The 19,681-nt window shown below is 43.0% G+C and overlaps 1 protein-coding gene across 4 annotated transcripts in view; it reads right to left on the bottom strand.

Moving 5' to 3' along the window:
• LOC115083980 (KAT8 regulatory NSL complex subunit 1-like) overlaps positions 1-19,681 on the bottom strand; it is a 354,418-nt gene that overhangs the window by 12,033 nt on the left and 322,704 nt on the right. For all 4 annotated transcript variants that reach the window (XM_029588184.1, XM_029588186.1, XM_029588185.1 and 1 more), the window contains one exon: positions 1,043-1,295. In XM_029588184.1, the coding sequence (XP_029444044.1) occupies positions 1,043-1,295 (253 nt within the window). The remainder of the gene's footprint in view (positions 1-1,042; positions 1,296-19,681) is intronic.

The following is a 19,681-nucleotide window of genomic DNA, read 5'->3' as shown; positions in this document are numbered from 1 at the left end:
GGTGAGCTGGTGGCTTGCAGTCTTCAGCCGCTGGCAACATGATATGAACCAGCGTCACTCTTCAGTCTTCAGCCGCCTTTGGGATGAGGTTTGCCTGTGGCCTGTTGGGACTTCTCTTTTATGGCCGCCATGGAATGGGGTCTGTCGGGCCTTTTCTTGGCATGGGTTTTTGTGGACCCCCTGTTATGGTCTGGCGGACCCCTAGGGGTCTGTGGACCACATATTGGGAACCACAGCCTTAAGAGAGAAAAACTAATTTATCACTAAAGTAATATCAAATAACCAAAAAGGTGAAAAGCAACCAACTTTTGTGATTGTTTAAAATACAACAGTCAAACTTTAAAGAATTCAATCAAATTAAAAAATGATGTAAATGTCATTTCTGTTTTGACAGGTCCCTGCCCTCTCTAGAGGCAGCATTTTGTACAAAACACCAGTGTTGGAACTTTCAATCTGGAGTGTTTGGATTAATCAATGTGAAGTTGGACTTTCAATTTGGAGTATTCAGACCAATCATAATGAAGTTGGTTCTTCAAGTCAGGTCTTGAAGTCTTTACAAGCTAAGCCACTCTAAAACCTTTTTGAACTTCAGTATTTTATTAACCCTTTATGTTGATTCATTTGGGTGATGTCACAGGATATGAAAATTTGTTGAATCCAAAAAACTGGCAAATGACAAGTGTGGAAATTGTTGCTAGTGGTTTTGACCACTGAAAGCCCCATTTGATGCTTTTACATAATTTTTAGATTTTACTGAATCTTGTTTAAAGTTTGGTTATGGTATTTTGAACAATCACAAAAACTGGTTGCCTTTCACAGGGGTGGATTGGCCTATCGGGGGATCGGGCATCTCCTGGGCGGCTAATCCCCGGGCCGGTCTTCATCGGGAATCCACTGCTGGCCTTTCATCTTTTTTATTATTTAGCATCTGACAATTACATCATAATTGATATCGCTATTGAAATGTTCCCATGTGCTTGCATTTCGGGACAATTTTACCTGTACCTTTAAAGGAGAGAAATCTTTAAAAAGAAAAACTCACCTGTACTTCTTCATCTGGGATTTCTGGGGTAGATGATCTTGTATCCTCATTCCAGAAATTTGCTCTGCTCTTGTCCTTGGAGATGCACTGAAGACTGCTGTAAAGTTCAGGGCTGTCACGGCCAGCGGTGGAGGGTGTGGGCGGGAGGTCATTAAGGCTGTGAAACCGAACATCTGGAGATGCAGGCTGAAGAAATCCTTGGTTTGCAGAATGTTGCTGCAGTGTCCAGCGCCCCTCTCCTTTGTTACAGGACCTAATGCAGAGTAAGGCTTTAGTAATAATCATTATCAGAGTAATTTTCAAGAGGATTTACACTTGTGTAAATGTAACTACTATTGTAGCAATTTTCAAAAGCCTTAAACAGATAAATCCTATGGACAATTCAATAGCGTACACTGTAGCATTTTTCAAAAGCCCACTTAAATGTATAAAACCCAGTTTTAAGGGTGTAATTGTTTTTGAAAATCAGGTCCTATATATTTACTGAAAACAAATCCATAAAGGCAAGCAATAGCCTACTCATTAAAATTCAAATTTACTACTCTATTTTGTAGCCTACAGAAGAGACATTCCTCTAGAATGTACAACAGCGCATATCTTTCCTCATAGGAGAGTTGTTCCATTCCCCTTATCATTTTGGTAGCCCTTCTCTGTACCTTCTCCATCGCAATTATATCTTTTTTGAGATGCGGCGATCAGAATTGTACACAGTATTCAAGGTGCGGTCTCACCATGGAGCGATACAGAGGCATTATGACATTTTCCGTTTTATTCACCATTCCCTTTCTAATAATTCCCAACATTCTGTTTGCTTTTTTGACTGCGGCAGCACACTGTACCGACAATTTCAATGTGTTATCCACTATGACACCTAGATCTCTTTCTTGGGTTGTAGCACCTAATATGGAACCCAACATCGTGTAATTATAGCATGGGTTATTTTTCCCTATATGCATCACCTTGCACTTATCCACATTAAATTTCATCTGCCATTTGGATGCCCAATTTTCCAGTCTCACAAGGTCTTCCTGCAATTTATCACAATCTGCTTGTGATTTAACTACTCTGAACAATTTTGTGTCATCTGCAAATTTGATTATCTCACTCGTTGTATTTCTTTCCAGATCATTTATAAATATATTGAAAAGTAAGTGTCCCAATACAGATCCCTGAGGCACTCCACTGTCCACTCCCTTCCACTGAGAAAATTGCCCATTTAATCCTACTCTCTGTTTCCTGTCTTTTAGCCAGTTTGCAATCCACAAAAGGACATCGCCACCTATCCCATGACTTTTTACTTTTCCTAGAAGACTCTCATGAGGAACTTTGTCAAACGCCTTCTGAAAATCCAAGTATACTATATCTACCGGTTCACCTTTATCCACATGTTTATTAACTCCTTCAAAAAAGTGAAGCAGATTTGTGAGGCAAGACTTGCCCTGGGTAAAGCCATGCTGACTTTGTTCCATTAAACCATGTCTTTCTATATGTTCTGTGATTTTGATGTTTAGAACACTTTCCACTATTTTTCCTGGCACTGAAGTCAGGCTAACCGGTCTGTAGTTTCCCGTTTCGTCCCTGGAGCCCTTTTTAAATATTGGGGTTACATTTGCTATCCTCCAGTCTTCAGGTACAATGGATGATTTTAATGATAAGTTACAAATTTTTACTAATAGGTCTGAAATTTCATTTTTTTAGTTCCTTCAGAACTCTGGGGTGTATACCATCCGGTCCAGATGATTTACTACTCTTCAGTTTGTCAATCAGGCCTACCACATCTTGTAGGTTCACCGTGATTTGATTCAGTCCATCTGAATCATTACCCATGAAAACCTTCTCCATTACGGGTACCTCCCCAACATCCTCTTCAGTAAACACCGAAGCAAAGAAATCATTTAATCTTTCCGCGATGGCCTTATCTTCTCTAAGTGCCCCTTTAACCCCTCAATCATCTAACGGTCCAACTGACTCCCTCACAGGCTTTCTGCTTCGGATATATTTAAAAAAGTTTTTACTGTGAGTTTTTGCCTCTACAGCCAACTTCTTTTCAAATTCTCTCTTAGCCTGTCTTATCAATGTCTTACATTTAACTTGCCAATGTTTATGCTTTATCCTATTTTCTTCTGTTGGATCCTTCTTCCAATTTTTGAATGAAGATCTTTTGGCTAAAATAGCTTCTTTCAGCTCCCCTTTTAACCATGCCGGTAATCGTTTTGCCTTCTTTCCACCTTTCTTAATGTGTGGAATACATCTGAACTGTGCTTCTAGAATGGTATTTTTTAACAATGACCACACCTCTTGAACACTTTTTACTTTTGAGCTGCTCCTTTCAGTTTTTTTCTAACAATTTTTCTCATTTTATCAAAGTTTCCCTTTTGAAAGTTTAGCACGAGAGCCTTGGATTTGCACACTGTTCCTTTTCCATTCATTAAATCAAATTTGATCATATTATGATTACTATTGCCAAGCGGCCCCACCACCGTTACCTCTCTCACCAAGTATTGTGCTCCACTGAGAATTAGATCTAAAATTGCTCCCTCTCTCGTCGGTTCCTGAACCAATTGCTCCATAAAGCTATCATTTATTCCATCCAGGAACGCTATCTCTCTAGTGTGACACGATGATACATTTACCCAGTCTATATTGGGGTAATTGAAGTCTCCCATTATTACTGCACTACCAATTTGGTTAGCTTCCCTAATTTCTCTTAGCATTTCAGTGTCCGTCTCACCATCTTGACCAGGTGGACGGTAGTATACCCCTATCACTATAGTCTTCCCCGACACACAAGGGATTTCTACCCATAAAGATTCAGTTTTGTATTTAGTCTCATGCAGGATGTTTATCCTGTTGGACTCTATGCCATCCCGAACATAAAGCGCCACACCTCCTCCCGAGTGCTCCTCTCTGTCATTGCGATATAATTTGTACCCCGGTATAGCACTGTCCCATTGGTTATTCTCTTTCCACCATGTCTCTGAGATGCCAATTAAGTCTATGTCATCATTTACTGCTATACATTCTAATTCTCCTATCTTACTTCTTAGACTTCTGGCATTAGCATACAAACATTTCAAAGTTTGTTTTTTGTTTGTATTTTCATTCTGCTTTTTAATTGATAGGGATAAGTTAGAATTTTTTAGCTCAGGTGAGTTTTTAGTTACAGGCACTTGGACTACTTTTCTAATTATTGGAACCTCACTGAGGGGGGATATGATAGAGGTGTTTAAAATCATGAGAGGTCTAGAATGGGTAGATGTGAATCAGTTATTTACTCTTTCGGATAGTAGAAAAACTAGGAGGCACTCCATGAAGTTAGCATGGGGCACATTTAAAACTAATCGGAGAAAGTTCTTTTTTACTCAACGCACAATTAAACTCTGGAATTTGTTGCCAGTGCAGTTAGTATAGCTGTGTTTAAAAAAGGATTGGATAAGTTCTTGGAGGAGAAGTCCATTACCTGCTATTTAGTTCACTTAGAGAATAGCCACTGCCATTAGCAATGGTAACATGGAATTGACTTAGTTTTTGGGTACTTGCCAGGTTCTTATGGCCTGGATTGGCCACTGTTGGAAACAGGATGCTGGGCTTGATGGACCCTTGGTCTGACCCAGTTTGGCATTTTCTTATGTTCTTCTTATAAGGCCCCGGTGATGTAGGATGGCTGTGCATTAACCATTACCTTTCCTGAACCTGCTTAGCAAGGACCATTCTCGGCACACTACTTCAAAGCCAGGAAGCTGATGAGTGTAGTTTAAAACAAGGAACTTGCCTTATTTCCTGTGATCCCAATTCCTTGATCTGAAGGCTAGCCACAGACAGATCCTGGTTAGGGTGGGTGCTCCATAATTGGCATCATCAAGAAAGATGGGCCTTAGGTGGGTTAAACAGTTATAACTGTTTACAACAATAAAAGGCAAAAACTCCACAAGGATGGCTTGGAAATTCAGTACTCAAAGCTATAACTAATCTTAGCCAACGTACAGCCAAATATTTAGCAATGGGGAATCAAGCAAAGTTAGCTAGATAAACTTGTCTGGCTAACATAATGGATATTCAGTAGTGCGGGTGCGCTGCTGAATATACCTGGCTAACTTTAGAACTGTCTCGGTGGCATGGCCAAACTTATCTGGATAAGCTAGCCAGATAATGCTGAATATTGATGTTATCTGGATAAGTCTGGTCTGTGTCCAAGTTATCCAGATACATTTTATCTGGCTAATCACTTGGCATTCAGAGCAGTTGGAATTTCCAAACTCATGGTTCATCTAAGTCTCACACTTAGCCAGAAAAACAAAACATTTTAATAGGCACCTCCTACCATTTTCTTTAAAAAGTAATTTTGAATTCCTTTTCCAGCAACCAGGTCAACTTTGAACAGCCTTATTTGTCAAAACCAAATAATCCAATGGTTCATGCTTTGCATTACTGCGTAAGAGGTACAGAATATTCTCACAGGACAAGCAGGATGGTAGCCCTCACATATGGGTGACATCACAGGATGGAGCCCAATCACAGAACACTTTTGTCAAAGTTTCTAGAACTTGACTGGCAGCTACTGGGCATGCCCAGGATGGCACTAACCCTGCAACCAGCAGGGGTCCCCCTTCAGTCTTCTTTTTTCCGCGCAGCAGTAGCCACGTGGGTTAAGGAGTTCTTAGAGATTCCTGACAGGAATTTTCCTCACGGCATTACTTCAAACTTTAAAACCACACAGGGGTCCCCCTCTTGAATTTTTTACTTCCGCGGTACTCCGGTAAGTTTTTACCCGATTCCGGTCGATTCCCATCGAGTTTGGCCCTCATGGCCTACTGGCTGTCGACAGCACTGCAGCTCAATTTTTTTCAAAGGCCATGGCGTCGGGGTTCTGTTGGTGCCCTGACTGAGCTCGCACCATGTCCATCACAGACCCCCATAAAGTTTGTGTAATGTGCTTAGGGTGTGAGCATAATGTCCTGACTTGCACCAAATGTGCCTTACTGTCACCAAAAGGTTGCAAAGCCAGAATGGAGAAGATGGAACTTCTCTTTTGGTCTCAAACTCAGACGCCATCCATAGCTTCGATGTCGTTCGATCCGGCACCGTCCACGTCACGCCAGTATTGGGAACCGGCCGGTGACTGTCCAGCGTCTACAACTTCCCGGCCATCGACTACCTCTGCTCCCTCCTCAGGATCGAGAGGATCGTAGAAAGAAATATTGGCATCGACACCGAAAGCCTCGGACCATCGACAAAGTCAAATCATCGACCTCACCATCGTCCGAGCCACCATCGAAGAAACCCTGTCCAGAAAAGGCATCGACCCTTTCTGAGACCGGGTCACCGAGGCAACCCTCACCTGGACGGGTAATGGGAGATGTGACTCCACCTTTAACGGTGGTCCCTCTGGCTACGCCTCTGCCTCCTTCTCCCCTTCCGGAACCAGGGCTGATTGCTCGAGGTTTCTGTGAAGAGCTGGACTGGATGGTTCAGGAGGCCATTGACAAGGCGATGCACAGCTTCCAGGTTCCTCCGATGCCGAAACCAGTGCCAGTTGTGGAACCACCGATCCCATTCCGGCAGCATTGGCACTGCTGTTCGAGGATGGAAGCGCTTATAGCCGCTTTTCCACCGATGGATCCGGTGCCCTCTCCACTTGCTCTGTCATCGGGAGGAGAAACACCGTTCCGTCTTCCTCCATAGGGAGTCCTGCCAATGCCTCAACCATCAACATCATCGATATCATTGCTGTCATCGGTGCCGCCGATCCGTCTATCGATGCCCTCGATGCCTTCATCGGTACCTCCCATAACTCTCTTGATGCCTTCGGAGCCTAGACCAGGACCTTCGGGAATACCTTCCTCCCGTCCCTCTCAGGTGCCTAGAGGGACTGGTGCTGATCTTTATGACACCTGGACAGACGATTTGCCCCCAGACACCGATGATTTACCATCTCCATCCTCTCCTACTGAAAGCAGGAGGCGTTCTCCCCCAGAGGACTTGTCCTTCATCAATTTTGTGAAGGAAATTTCATCAATTTTGTGAAGGAAATATCTGAGTTGGTTCCCTTCCAACTACAGACTGAGCAAGACGATAGACATCAGATGATGGAGCTGTTACAATTTCTGGATGCTCCCAAAGAAATCACCTCCATCCCTATCCATCAAGTTCTTTTGGATCTTCTCAAAAAGAATTGGGAACACCCTGGTTCGGTAGCACCGTCAACCGCAAAAGCAGATACCACATACTTGGTCCAATCAGCTCCAGGGTTCAAAAATCCTCAATTGGATCACCAGTCCGTGGTTGTTGAATCTGCCCAAAAGAAGGCACAACGTTCAAAGCCCCATTCTTCCTTCCCTCCAGGCAAGGAACAGAAATTCCTGGATGCCACTGGTCGGCGTGTCTTCCAGGGATCAATGCTTATCTCTCAGATCGCCTCTTACCAACTTTATATGGCCCAGTACAATAGGGTCCTATTCAAGCAAATACAGGACTTTGCAGAGTCCCTGCCTGAGCAATTCCAGGAGCAGCTACAAACCCTGGTCCACAAAGGTTTTGAAGCGGGGAAACATGAAATAAGGTCCTCTTATGACATCTTCGACACCGCTTCCAGGGTTTCGGCAGCTGCTATTTCTGCAAGAAGATGGGCCTGGCTTAAGTTTTCGGACTTACGTCCTGAAGTCCAAGACAGACTGTCTCCAATGCAAGGCAGATCGGACAATCTGTTTGGAGAACAGATCCAAACAGTGGCGCAGCTCAAGGATCATCATGAGACTGTTCGCCAACTTTCTCTGATGCCTTCTGACTATTCGGCCAACAACCATTCAGGAAGGACTCTAAAAAGTCGTTCTATCGTCAAAAGAAGTCCTACCCACCACCGTCTAGAGGTCGCTCCACGAAGCCTTTCCAAAAGGCCCAGTCCCGACAACCTCTTAAGCAAAAACCTCAAGCGGCTCCTCAGCCGGGCCCTGTTTCTGGTTTTTGACTCTTGCATAGAGAGCAGCAGCCAGCTTCCACTGCCGCATGTACCAGTGGGAGGTTGATTGTATCATTTCAACAACATCTGGCACACAATCACCTCGGACCAGTGGGTCCTTGCCATAATCTCTCTCAAGGTTATCACCTGAACTTTCTCTCCATCCCACTGGATTCTCCACCTCGGCTGAATTGGGGAACATCAGACCACTCACTACTCCTGGACCAGGAGGTCTCCCTCCTTCTTCAATCCAGAGCAATCGAACCAGTGCCCTACTCCCAACAGGGCCTCAGATTTTATTCCCAGTACTTTCTAATCCCCAAAATGTCAGACGGCGTTCGTACAATTCTGGACTTGCGTGCCCTCAACAAGTACCTCCAATGAGAAAAGTTCAAGATGGTAACTTTTGGGTTCCCTCCTTCCTCTTCTGCAAAGGGAAGACTGGCTCTGCTCTCTAGACCTCCAGGACGCTTACACACACATTGCGATGACTCCGTCTCATCGCAGATTTCTGAGGTTCCAGCCCAAAGCACTATCAATACCAAGTGCTCCCATTCGGCCTAGCATCTGCACCACAAGTTTTCACCAAGTGTCTCGAAGTAGTAGCAGCCTTCCTCAGTACCCAAGATGTTCATGTCTACCCCTATCTTGATGACTGGTTGATCAGGGCTCCCACTCATCAAGCTGCTCTGACGTCCCTACGTCTTACCTTACACACTCTGATCTCTCTAGGATTTCTCATCAATTACACAAAATCCTGCTTAGTCCCATCTCAAACTTTGTCATTCATAAGGGCAGACTTCCACACCTTCAAAGCAAAGGCACTTCTGCCTCGAGAACGTGCTCTCACTCACTTCTCTTGCACACCAGCTACAATCTCGACAACGCTCAACTGCACGCCATTTCCTCATCTTACTGGGACACATGGCATCCTCAGTGCATGTTACCCCAATGGCCCGCTTGATCATGAGAGTCATGCAGTGGACTCTAAGGTCACAATGGACTCAATCCATTCAACCACTATCAACCATTGTCCATATCACCAACCCACTTCGTCAGTCTCTAGCTTGGTGGAAAAATCAGACCAATCTCCTCCAAGGCCTACCTTTCCAGACTCCAGATCCTCAAGTAACCCTTACCACCGATGCTTCCAACCTTGGCTAGGGAGCACATGTTGCCAATTTACAAACTCAAGGGTCTTGGTCTCCAGAGGAAGCCAAACACCAAATCAATTTCCTTGAGCTACGAGCAATCAGATATGCTCTCAGGGTGTTTCAGGATCGCCTTTCCCACCAGGTCATCCTGATTCAGACAGATAACCAGGTGGCCATGTGGTACATCCACAAGCAAGGAGGGATGGGCTCCTACCTCCTGTGTCAAAAAGCTGCACAGGCCCTTTCCCACTCGATGTACCTCAGGGCCACCTACTTGCCGGGAGTGGACAATGTGTTGGCAGACAGGTTGAGTCGCACTTTTCAGCTGCACGAGTGGTCTCTCAACCCCACAGTAGCAAACTCGATATTCCAACATTGGGGTTACCCTCACATAGACCTCTTTGCGTCACCTCAAAACCGCAAAGTAGAAAAAAAATGTGCTCGCTCACTCGCAGCCAACATTCACTACCAAGAGACGCATTCTCCCTCTCATGGTCTCCTCTATGCATTCCCTCTACTTCCACTTCTCTCAAAGACTCTCGTGAAGCAACGTCAGGACAAGGGAACCATGATCCTGATAGCCCCTCACTGGCCATGCCAAGTGTGGTTTCCGATTCTTCAGGACCTCTCCATTCGCAGGCACATTCCCCTGGGGAAGAACCCACTTCTGATCACTCAGAACGACTGGTGCCTACGCCATCCCAATCTTTAGGCCTTGTCCCTGACTACCTGGATGTTGAAAGGTTAATTCTTCAGCCACTCAACCTTTCGGAGCCAATTTCCCATGTCCTGATTGCTTCACGGAAGCCTTCCATGAGAAAATCTTATTTTTACAAATGGAATCGGTTTAAGTCATGGTGTGCCTCACTGTCCCTTGATCCTTTCACTTGTTCCACCACGAAGTTTCTGGACTACCTCTGGCACTTAGAGTCAGGTCTACAAACTTCTTCCATCAGGATGCATGTCAGTGCGGTAGCCGCCTTCCGTAAAGGTGTTGGGGATGTTCCCATTTCAGTACAACCCCTTGTAACACGCTTTTTGAAGGGCTTGCTCCACCTCAAACCTCCACTGCACCCTCCAGCCCCTTTCTTGGGACCTTAACCTAGTTTTGGGTTGGCTCATGAAACCACCACAGTTTGTGCAGAAGTTTAGTGTAAGGCGGATAGGTAACTAGGGCCTGTAACTCACTAACCCTGTGAGCGGATGTGATTGCCAGAAGAAAAATCACTTTCCATGTGAGATAGTGAAGATCACAGGATTGGAGAGGCTTTTAAACAAGACTGAGGGGGACCCTGCTGGTTGCAGGGTTAGTGCCATCCTGGGCATGCCCAGTAGGTGCCAGTCAAAGTTCTAGAAACTTTGACAAAAGTGTTCCGTGATTGGGCTCCATCCTGTGATGTCACCCATATGTGAGGACTAACATCCTGCTGTCCTGTGAGAACACCTGCTACAGGTAAGCAACTTCTGCTGATTCCTGCCTTGGGCTTCTGATCCTTTGTGGACTTAGGCAGACTGTACTGCTGAAGATGGACTCAAGGCCTCTTGAGAAAGCTTGAATCAAATACTGTTATCACACACAGATCAACTGGCTGACAAACAGAGCACTGGAAGCAAGCAGATCTTAAATAAGCTGTATTTTATTTTATTTATTTATTTATTTATTTCACATTTTTCTATACCGAACTTCATGGTTGAATACCATATCAGATCGGTTTACATCGAATGAGGAATAGAAACATGTAACAGAAAACGGAACAATAAGTTATAATCAGAAAGAGAGCAAGAAAGTTACATTGAACAAGGACTATAAACTTGGAGGCTTTACAGCTTGGAAGTAAATAGAGTAAAAAAGGCCCGAGCAGAGCCGTAACTTAAAATTCAAAAGTCATAATGAGCTCAGTTCGAGCAAGATAGTTTAATTGCGGAGGTATTGGATAAAAGGCATCTCAAAGAGGCATGGTTCCATGGCTCGTGAGTAGGATGGTAGATTATTGTGTGTCTGAAGGATCCAAAAAGGCTAGTCGGAACAGCCAAGTCTTAAGTTTTTTTTTAAAAGTTAGTAGGCATGGTTCCAACCTGAGTTCTGCAGGAAGACTATTCCACATGTTTGGACCTGCTAGAGAAAAGGCTCGGACCCTGGTCGAAACTAGGCGAATGGTTTTGGTTGGAGGGACTTGTAACTCTCCTTTGTGGATTTCTCTAATCGGTCTGTTGGATGTATGGAGTTTGAGGGGAAATTCAAGGTCAAGATAAAAATAGTTATGGATAGACTTGTGTATCAGGGTGAGAGATTTGTGAAGGACTCTGTGGTAGACTGGTAACCAGTGAAGGTTTCGGAGAGTGGGAGTAATATGATCTCTTCGGTTGGTACTGGTTAAAATTCTGGCAGCAGCATTCTGTATCATTTGAAGAGGTTTGGTGGTTGAGCTGGGTAGGCCAGTAAGAAGAGCGCCGCAATAATCTATTTTTGAAAAAATTAGGGATTGCAGAACAGTTCTAAAGTCGTGGAGATATAGGAGAGGTTTGAGTCTTCTCAACACCTGTAGTCTGTGGAAACAATCTTTGGTAGTCGAATTGATCATAGTCTTTAGATTAAGGCGGTTGTCTAGAATTACTCCCAAATCTCTTACTTGAGTATGGGTGAGTTGGAGACTTTGATGGATTTGTGGAGGATGGATGTCTGGGTTGGAAAAGATAAATAGTAATTCAGTCTTAGCGGAGTTGAGGACCAAATTTAGATTATTGAGGAGATTATTTATAGATTGAAGGCAAGTTTTCCAAAGTGAGAGAGCTTTAGTGATGGATTCTGTAATGGGAAGCAGAATCTGAACATCGTCAGCATAGATGTAATGGATGAGATTGAGACTTGTTAACAGATGACAAAGGGGGAGGAGGTAAATATTGAAAAGGGTGGGAGAAAGGGAGGATCCTTGAGGTATGCCAAGAGAAGAATTTGTCGATGGCGATTCTTTGTTGTTGATCCTGACCCTGAAGCTTCTGTTATCAAGGAAGGACTTGAACCAGCTGTAGACTGAGCCGGATATGCCAATATCAGATAAACGGTCCAGGAGGATGGTGTGGTTGACCGTGTCGAAGGCTGCTGAAATGTCTAGAAGGATTAGAAGAAATGAGTGTCCTTTGTCCATTCCCATAATAATATGGTCTGTTAGTGAGATGAGCAGGGTTTCTGTATTGCGTGATTTGCGGAAACCATATTGGGAAGGGGAAAGAATATTGTGTTCTTCTAAGTAATCTGATAGCTGGGTATTGACTACTTTTTCTGTAATTTTGGCTAGGAATGGAAGATTAGAGATTGGACGGAAATTAGCAAGAATGCTAGGGTCTAAATTGTGTTTTTTCAAGAGGGGTTTAAGAGAAGCATTTTTTAGGCTATCTGGGTACAGACCTTGAGTTAGGCAGCAATTTATGATGTTAGTCAGAGGTTTTGAGATTGTGTCCGGGATGAGTAGCAATAATTTGGAGGGTATGTTATCTGTTGGGTGGCTGGATGGTTTCTGCCTTTTTAAAATGGTTTCGATTTCTTTAGTGGAAGTTAATTCAAAGTTGTCGAATTTAGTATCCTTGAGTATGTGGTTGGAAGTGCTTGAATCAGGAGGGTTGGTCTTAGTTGGAAGAAGTGCTATAGTGTTTGAAATTTTCTGCTGAAAGAACAGGGCTAGCTCATTTGCCTTGGATTGAGCATGTTCATCTGGTATTGATGGAGGAATTGGCTTTGTGATTTGTGATACATATGAAAATAAAGCCTTTGCATCATATTGTAGGTCATGGATTTTATTAGCGTAGTATTGTTTTTTTGATTTTAGGATGGATGATCTGTAAAAATGTAAAGTTCCTTTGTATGATGATAGAGTAGACGGTGAAGGGGCTTTGCGCCATCTGTTTTCTTTGTGGCGTAGATCTTGTTTTATCCGTTTGAGTTCGCTGGTGAACCAAGGTTGGTTACCTTTTTTTGCTGGGTTGATTAATTTCGAGGTTGATGGGCAAAGATTGTTTGCTACCCTTTCCGTGATCTTATGCCAGGATAGCACAGCTGAATTGGGGTTGGATGTGTCTAGGTTTGTGAGTTCCTTGGTGAGCTGCTCGCTGAGAATTTCTGAAGCGCAAGATTTCCTGAAGTGGATGGTGGAGAGGTGTTGATCAGTGGAAGATTGTATCTTGGTGGATAGGGTTGTAGTTATCAGGAAATGGTCTGACCAGGGAATGGGGGTACATGTAGGATCAATAGAGCAGAGGAAATTAGCATTGATGAAAATAAGATCCAATGTGTGTCCTGCTTTGTGAGTTGGATTGTTGATAATCTGGGTGAATCCCATAGCGCTAAGGGCGGTGAGGAATGCTTCACAATTGGATGAGTGTGGAGAGGCATCAAAGTGTAAGTTAAAATCTCCCAAAATTATGGTAGGAAAATCTGTGTTGATGTGTTTCACAATGGTTTCTATAAGGGGTGAGGAGTCTGCTTCTAGGATTCCTGGGGGAGCGTAGACTAGTAGAATTTGAAAGTGATTTGATTTAAAAAATCCAAGTTCAATTGTAGATTTTAACTTGATAGGATGAAGTGTTAGTCTGAATTCTTTCTTTGTGGCTAGGAGCAGGCCACCCCCTCTTTTATTGTGTCTGGGGATTGAGAAGAAATCGTATTTGTGAGTGGGTAGTTGGTTAATTAGAGCAATGTCTGAGTTTTTTAGCCAAGTTTCTGTAATGGCGCAGATATCAGGGTTACAGTCCAAGAGATAGTCGTTGAGGATATGCGTCTTTTTTGTCAGAGATTGTGCATTGACCAGTGTTACTGAGAGCATAGTTAGCCCTAGGAACTGTGTTAGAGGAGTGATCATGATTGGAATGAGAGATCTGGGATTTCTAATTGGTAGTTCTTGCACAGGTGACATGTTGTGAAGGAGACGGTGGTGTCTGATAGGGATGTATTGGTATTGCATTCCTTCTGGGAGTTATTGAAAGAGAAGCCCGGGAGAAAAAACTTAGGAGCTCAAGCTGGGAGTAGATGCTGTCTATAATGAGATGGATGAGAGTTAGTTTGGGAGAGAGGAGAGGCTGTAAGGATTCTGAAGTATCAGCAGGAAGCGGAATTGTTTGTTCCTTTTCTTTTTTTTTTTTTTGGCAGGCGGAGCGTTGCAAACACGGCTGCAAAATCCGTTAATGGGAAACGTTAATTAAGCAGAGGTTTGTCTGTGGCCATTCCGGGGTAGGGATCGGGGCTCCTTCGGGGCTGCAACTAAGGGGCGAAACAAAGGGGCAGGCCCCTTTGTCGCGCTCCTTCGGCGCGCGACGCCCGGCGCGCAACGCCGGGATGAGCGGCAGGGATTTAAATCCCCCGCTTACCTCTGCTGCTGACGTGTCTGTGCTCGCTGATAGGCTGCTTCTCCTGGGTGGGCGGAGCTGAGGGACGATCGGGTGAGCCGCGTGGCCGTCGCTGGAGCCCCGGTGGTGTGCTTTAATTTTAAGCTAGGCCTTGCCCCGATGGGCTTCAGCGCCAGCTGCGCAGGCCTGGGCTGCAGTCAATCGCGGCAAGAGGCAATCGCGGCGGTCGCGGAAGAAGAGGACGCCGGGAGGAGCGGCAGGGATTTAAATTTAAATTTTGACAGAGACAAAAAATGCTGGAATACTGTAAACTATGTACTGGATGGTAGCTCTCAGATGACAGCCAAATAAAAGCAGCAGGTGAAGGGGCATAAGAAATAATGAAGACAGCCCTTAAACATGGATTTTGAAAGCAGCTGGATTACTGAAAAGCTCCCATTTATTTGTGTATGAAACTCAGACATTGTATTTGAGGGAGCTGTCACCCTTGGTTATCCATTATGTATAGTTTAAAGAAACAAATTTGCTTACCTGTAACTAGAATTCACAAATCACACATATGGGTGATATCGGGACACAAAGATCTGTTGAGTATTTGTGGCAACTCCCAAGTTCCCATGGGGCGTGCCATGCCCCAATTCTGAAATTAAGCTAACAAGCTCAACTTCAGGAGAAGAGACAGGAGGATGCATGTGACTTCTAAACTGTTCCCTTTAGAGAACACCTTTGTTTTCTCTGAAAGCAAGCAGTTCATTTTCATCACACAAATGGGACTCCCTAGCTAAAGGATATCTTCAAACAAAAAGAGAACAAACTAACTACCAATAGGGTGGAATATTGGTTTTGATGGGATTTAACTCCCTTTTTTACATGTATTTTTAAACTGGAAGATAATCCAAAATAAAAAGTGTATTCTAGGGGGACTGGAGTTAGTTCAGACCATCAGAAATCCTACAGAAAGGACTGCTCAAATCTGCTGTCATGTCAGGTGTCTACATCCAAACAATAACTAAATGTAAATACGTGAATTGAACATGCCATAGCTCTGTATCTCTCTTCAACAGAAGCTGACCTCAGATGGGCCAATGCAGCCACAACTGTAACATTATGGGCCTTGACATGCCCTTCTGAGGCCAAACTTGCTTGGCCACATGTGAAGGAGATGCAGACTGCTATCCAATTAGAGGTTTGTTTTTTTTGAAAAAGTGATCCCAGGATTGTTGGGACAAAAGGAAATACAAATCTAGGTGGAACTTGTAAGCATTTTGGTCTGTTCCCAATGACACGTTTACAATCTAAGGTGAACTAGGTTTGGTTATCTTTCTTGGTATGAGACCTTGGGAAAAATGTTGTAAAGACAATTGACTGATTAAGGTGGAAGTCAGACAATCGTAGGTAGAAACTTAAGATGTGTATACAGCAACAGTATTATGATGAAATTTAATATAAGATGAAAAATTTGGTAGGTCCTGAAGTGCTCCGACGCTATGGGCTGAAGGCATCACCACAAAAAAAGCAATCATCCAGGTCAGGTATTTTAGTTCACAGAAGGCCAAAGACTAGAAAGAGTCTTGCATCAGCTGCATAAAAACCACACTGAAGTCTCATGACTGTGGAAGGCTTCAAATAAAGCAAACCCCGTATGTATCTTATAACTAATGATTGTATAGAAATTGGTCTTCCTTCTACATAGTGGTGGGTTTGCGCTCACCACTCTACAGAGCACCGTAACAGAGTTTTTCTTGGACTCAGTCTCAGATACATAGAATGTATTCCAACAGATTTTGTGTGAAACAAGAAAAAAGGATCTAGGACTTTGTCATCACACTAGACAGCAAACCTCCTCCATTTACAATTACAAGATCTTCTAGTGGATTCCTTTCTAGAAACCAGAGGTACGTGAGAGACTCAGAGAAAGCAAAACAAAGTATCACCTTGATCTCAACTCCAGGCTGTGAGGACAAGACACTGGAGGTTGGGTAAAGCAACAATCTCTGGTTCTGCAATATGAATAAATCCTTGAGTATTGGCTAAGAGGGCACCATGAGAATCATAGTTCCCTGGGTCTTTTCTGAATTTTATCAAGGTTGGAGGGTATGCATACAGATTTGCCTCTTCACTTGGAGAGGACATCTGATGCTAGTCTACTTTTTGACCTTCTTCTGATACAGAAAGCAGATACCTTCCTGTTCTGATCTGTTGAGAACAGATCTATCTCGAGATTCCCCACCAAAAAAAATCCTGTTTGCTATATTTTAAGTCAGGGACCACTTGTGAAAGTCTAATTGGCTATCAGCCTGTCTGCCAGGTAAGTGGCTCTTAGGACTGTCCTGTGTGAGCTAGCCTAGTTCCACAACCTGAACGCTTCCCAACATAGGAGTGACCCTGTTCCTCCCTGCTTGCTCAGGCAGAATATGGCCCCCTAACAGAATTCAGGCAATTTGGTTACACAAGTTCTGAAAATTCTTGGAGCAATATGTACTCTAAGGATCATCTAAAACTTTTTTTTCCTGGTGGGAACCAGTGACCCTGGGTGTAAAATATGTTTAGATGTATGTTACTGAATTTGGAAGGGCATCCTTTTTGCCAGATTGGAATGGAAGAGCCAATAAAGCAGTGATTATTTTAGCCTCTTCATTGTGTTAATGCATTCCTGTAGTCTCCAGGTGGCTTGGTTCCACTGGGTCTTGTGTTCATTGAATGTGTCTCATATTGAGATGTGCTACGGGGATTACATGGACAGCTGAAGCCAGAAGATCCAATATCCTCAACATGATCCAAGCTTTCTGCTGACTCTTCCTGGCATACTTCCTTGTGGACACTACATCCAAAATTCTGTTGGCAATAAGGAAAGGCAGGGCACCTATAAATTCCAACTAAAGTGTCAAGATTACTTTGGATATGGGATAATTGATGATGAACCTTAGCAGCTCTTAGCAACCACATAGTGTTACAGATGGATTTGTCTATCTGTCTGTAATATGCCCTTGATCTGTCAATTATCCAAGCAGGGAAACACTTGCAGCTCACGTTTGTGTTAGTGTTAGAGATATGTGGCATAACAGAGTTGTTTCATAAGTGAATGCCTTCTAAAAAAAACAAAAAACAGGAAGGTTTCATTTTTGCAAGAGCTGTAAAACAGCTTGATTTAAAACAGACCTTGTTAGCAACCAGCAACTTAACTTGCACAGAAAATGGAAACAACTAAGAATACATACACAGTATGGAAGCCATAGTAGCTCAGAAGTACAGTTTAGTACTAGCTAACAATACAATCCAGCAGATTGATTCGAAATGTGTTTTCAACACTCTCCCATTCACGTGTATGTCACTTGCTATGATAATCTTCTTTAATAAGTCCAAATCCTTGCATACAGAATGGATTTTGAAGTAATTTGCTCAAGGTATCAGCAATCATCTCTTCTGTAGGGACACAGAGCATGAAATTTTCCTCATTGCACTTCATTTCTTATGAATATTTAAGATCAATGTATTTTGTTCACTGATGTTAAGATGCACTCTGCAAATTCCATCACAGATTGGCTGTTAGTTTTTACTTGTTAAATCCAATTTTTTCTTCCAGAATTTTAGTTAACCAGTTAACCACTTTCCTTCTTTAACAGTTTTGCATAGAGCGATGTATTCAGATTCACACCATCCATTGTTTAACAGCTTTCCAGCCTAATTGCTGCATGTGATAGCTTTTATACATAACCTCTAGTAGATCTTGCATCTTGAGTTCAAGAGTTCCAACTTGCAAACTTGCTATGAAAGCTAAAAATGTATCTTGTAAAAAAAAAAAAAAAAAAGGGAAAGTAGGGCTTGAGGATAATAGCAAGATACATAAGCACTGCCAAATTAGATGTGTGTGGGGTGTCACAAAATGCGACTCCAGGACTCAGAACGAACATCAGGAAATATTGCCTGTAATGCCCTCCTGCAAGAGGTGGCAAGGACGAAAACAATAAATGAATTCAAAAGGGCATGGGATTAACACTGGATCCCTAGAGGCTGGAAATGAAGAAAAGGGTGCACAGAGGTAACTTGCTCAAGTGTGAGTTGCTACTCTTAACAAAAAGCATGGGGGTAAACCTACAAGGAGTGGCAGTTACTACCCTTAAGAGAAGGCAAGGGGTGACCTGCACAGAGTGACAGTTACAACCATAAGCAGCTTGCTGGGCAGACTGGAAGGACCAATTTTATTTTTATTTAGAGATTTTTTATATACCGCGGCACGTTAAAAACATCACCTCGGTTTACAATGAACAATAAATCAGCAACAGGCTTTACAATTAAATGAGATTAAGAGGGAACATTATAAATACCACATAAAACAAAACTATTGAGCCAATGAGAATCATATTCAACAGTTGAGGCATGCCTAATAAGAAAAGGAGATCCGAAGCAAGTACAATAAAACTTAACAATGAGCAATTCATTAATATGGAATGTGGATATGGCTCCGACAAACAGACTTTACAAAGAGTGGGTGTAGAGAAGACATTTAGATACAATAGATGAGCAGGATTTATGGCAAGATTTCTATTTGAAGGCAGAAAACGAATTTTGCATGGAACAAGCAATCAGCATTTCTAATAGGAGATGACTATCTTCCATCATTACTGTTACTATGTAACACACTAATAAAACAGACCAAAAAAAGAATTTCAAGAGGGACATGCCAAAGCAACTAAAGTAATAACATAACTTTGAGAACATTAGAAACAAAAATCTTGCAAGTGGGTCAACTGCAGGATGACTGCTGTTAAAAGGGGAGCTCAATGACGATAAGGCCAGAGCAGAAAAAGTAAACATTCTTTGCTTCAGTCTTTCCTGAGGAGGATGTTGTGAAGATACTCACATCTGAACTAACTTTTCTACGTGATGGCTCAGAAGAACTGAATCGAATCTGTCTGAATCTGGAAGAGATGCTAGAGCAAACTGACAAACTAAGTAGTAGCAAATCACCAGGCCCTGATGATATTCACCCCAGAGTTCTAAAGGAACTCAAATATGAAACTCATCATATGAAACTGCCTCTATACCTGAGAACTGGAGGGTAGCAAATGTAATGACAATTTTCAAAAAGGGTTTTCCAGGGATGACCAGAGTATTTGCAGACAGGTGAGCCTGCCATCTGAGACTGGTAAAATGGTGGATGCTATAATTAATAAAATTACTAGTCATAAAGCT

Source organism: Rhinatrema bivittatum, chromosome 2 (assembly GCF_901001135.1).
Source record: "Rhinatrema bivittatum chromosome 2, aRhiBiv1.1, whole genome shotgun sequence".
NCBI classification, from domain to species: domain Eukaryota; kingdom Metazoa; phylum Chordata; class Amphibia; order Gymnophiona; family Rhinatrematidae; genus Rhinatrema; species Rhinatrema bivittatum.
This window is presented reverse-complemented; position numbering and strand designations above follow the sequence as displayed.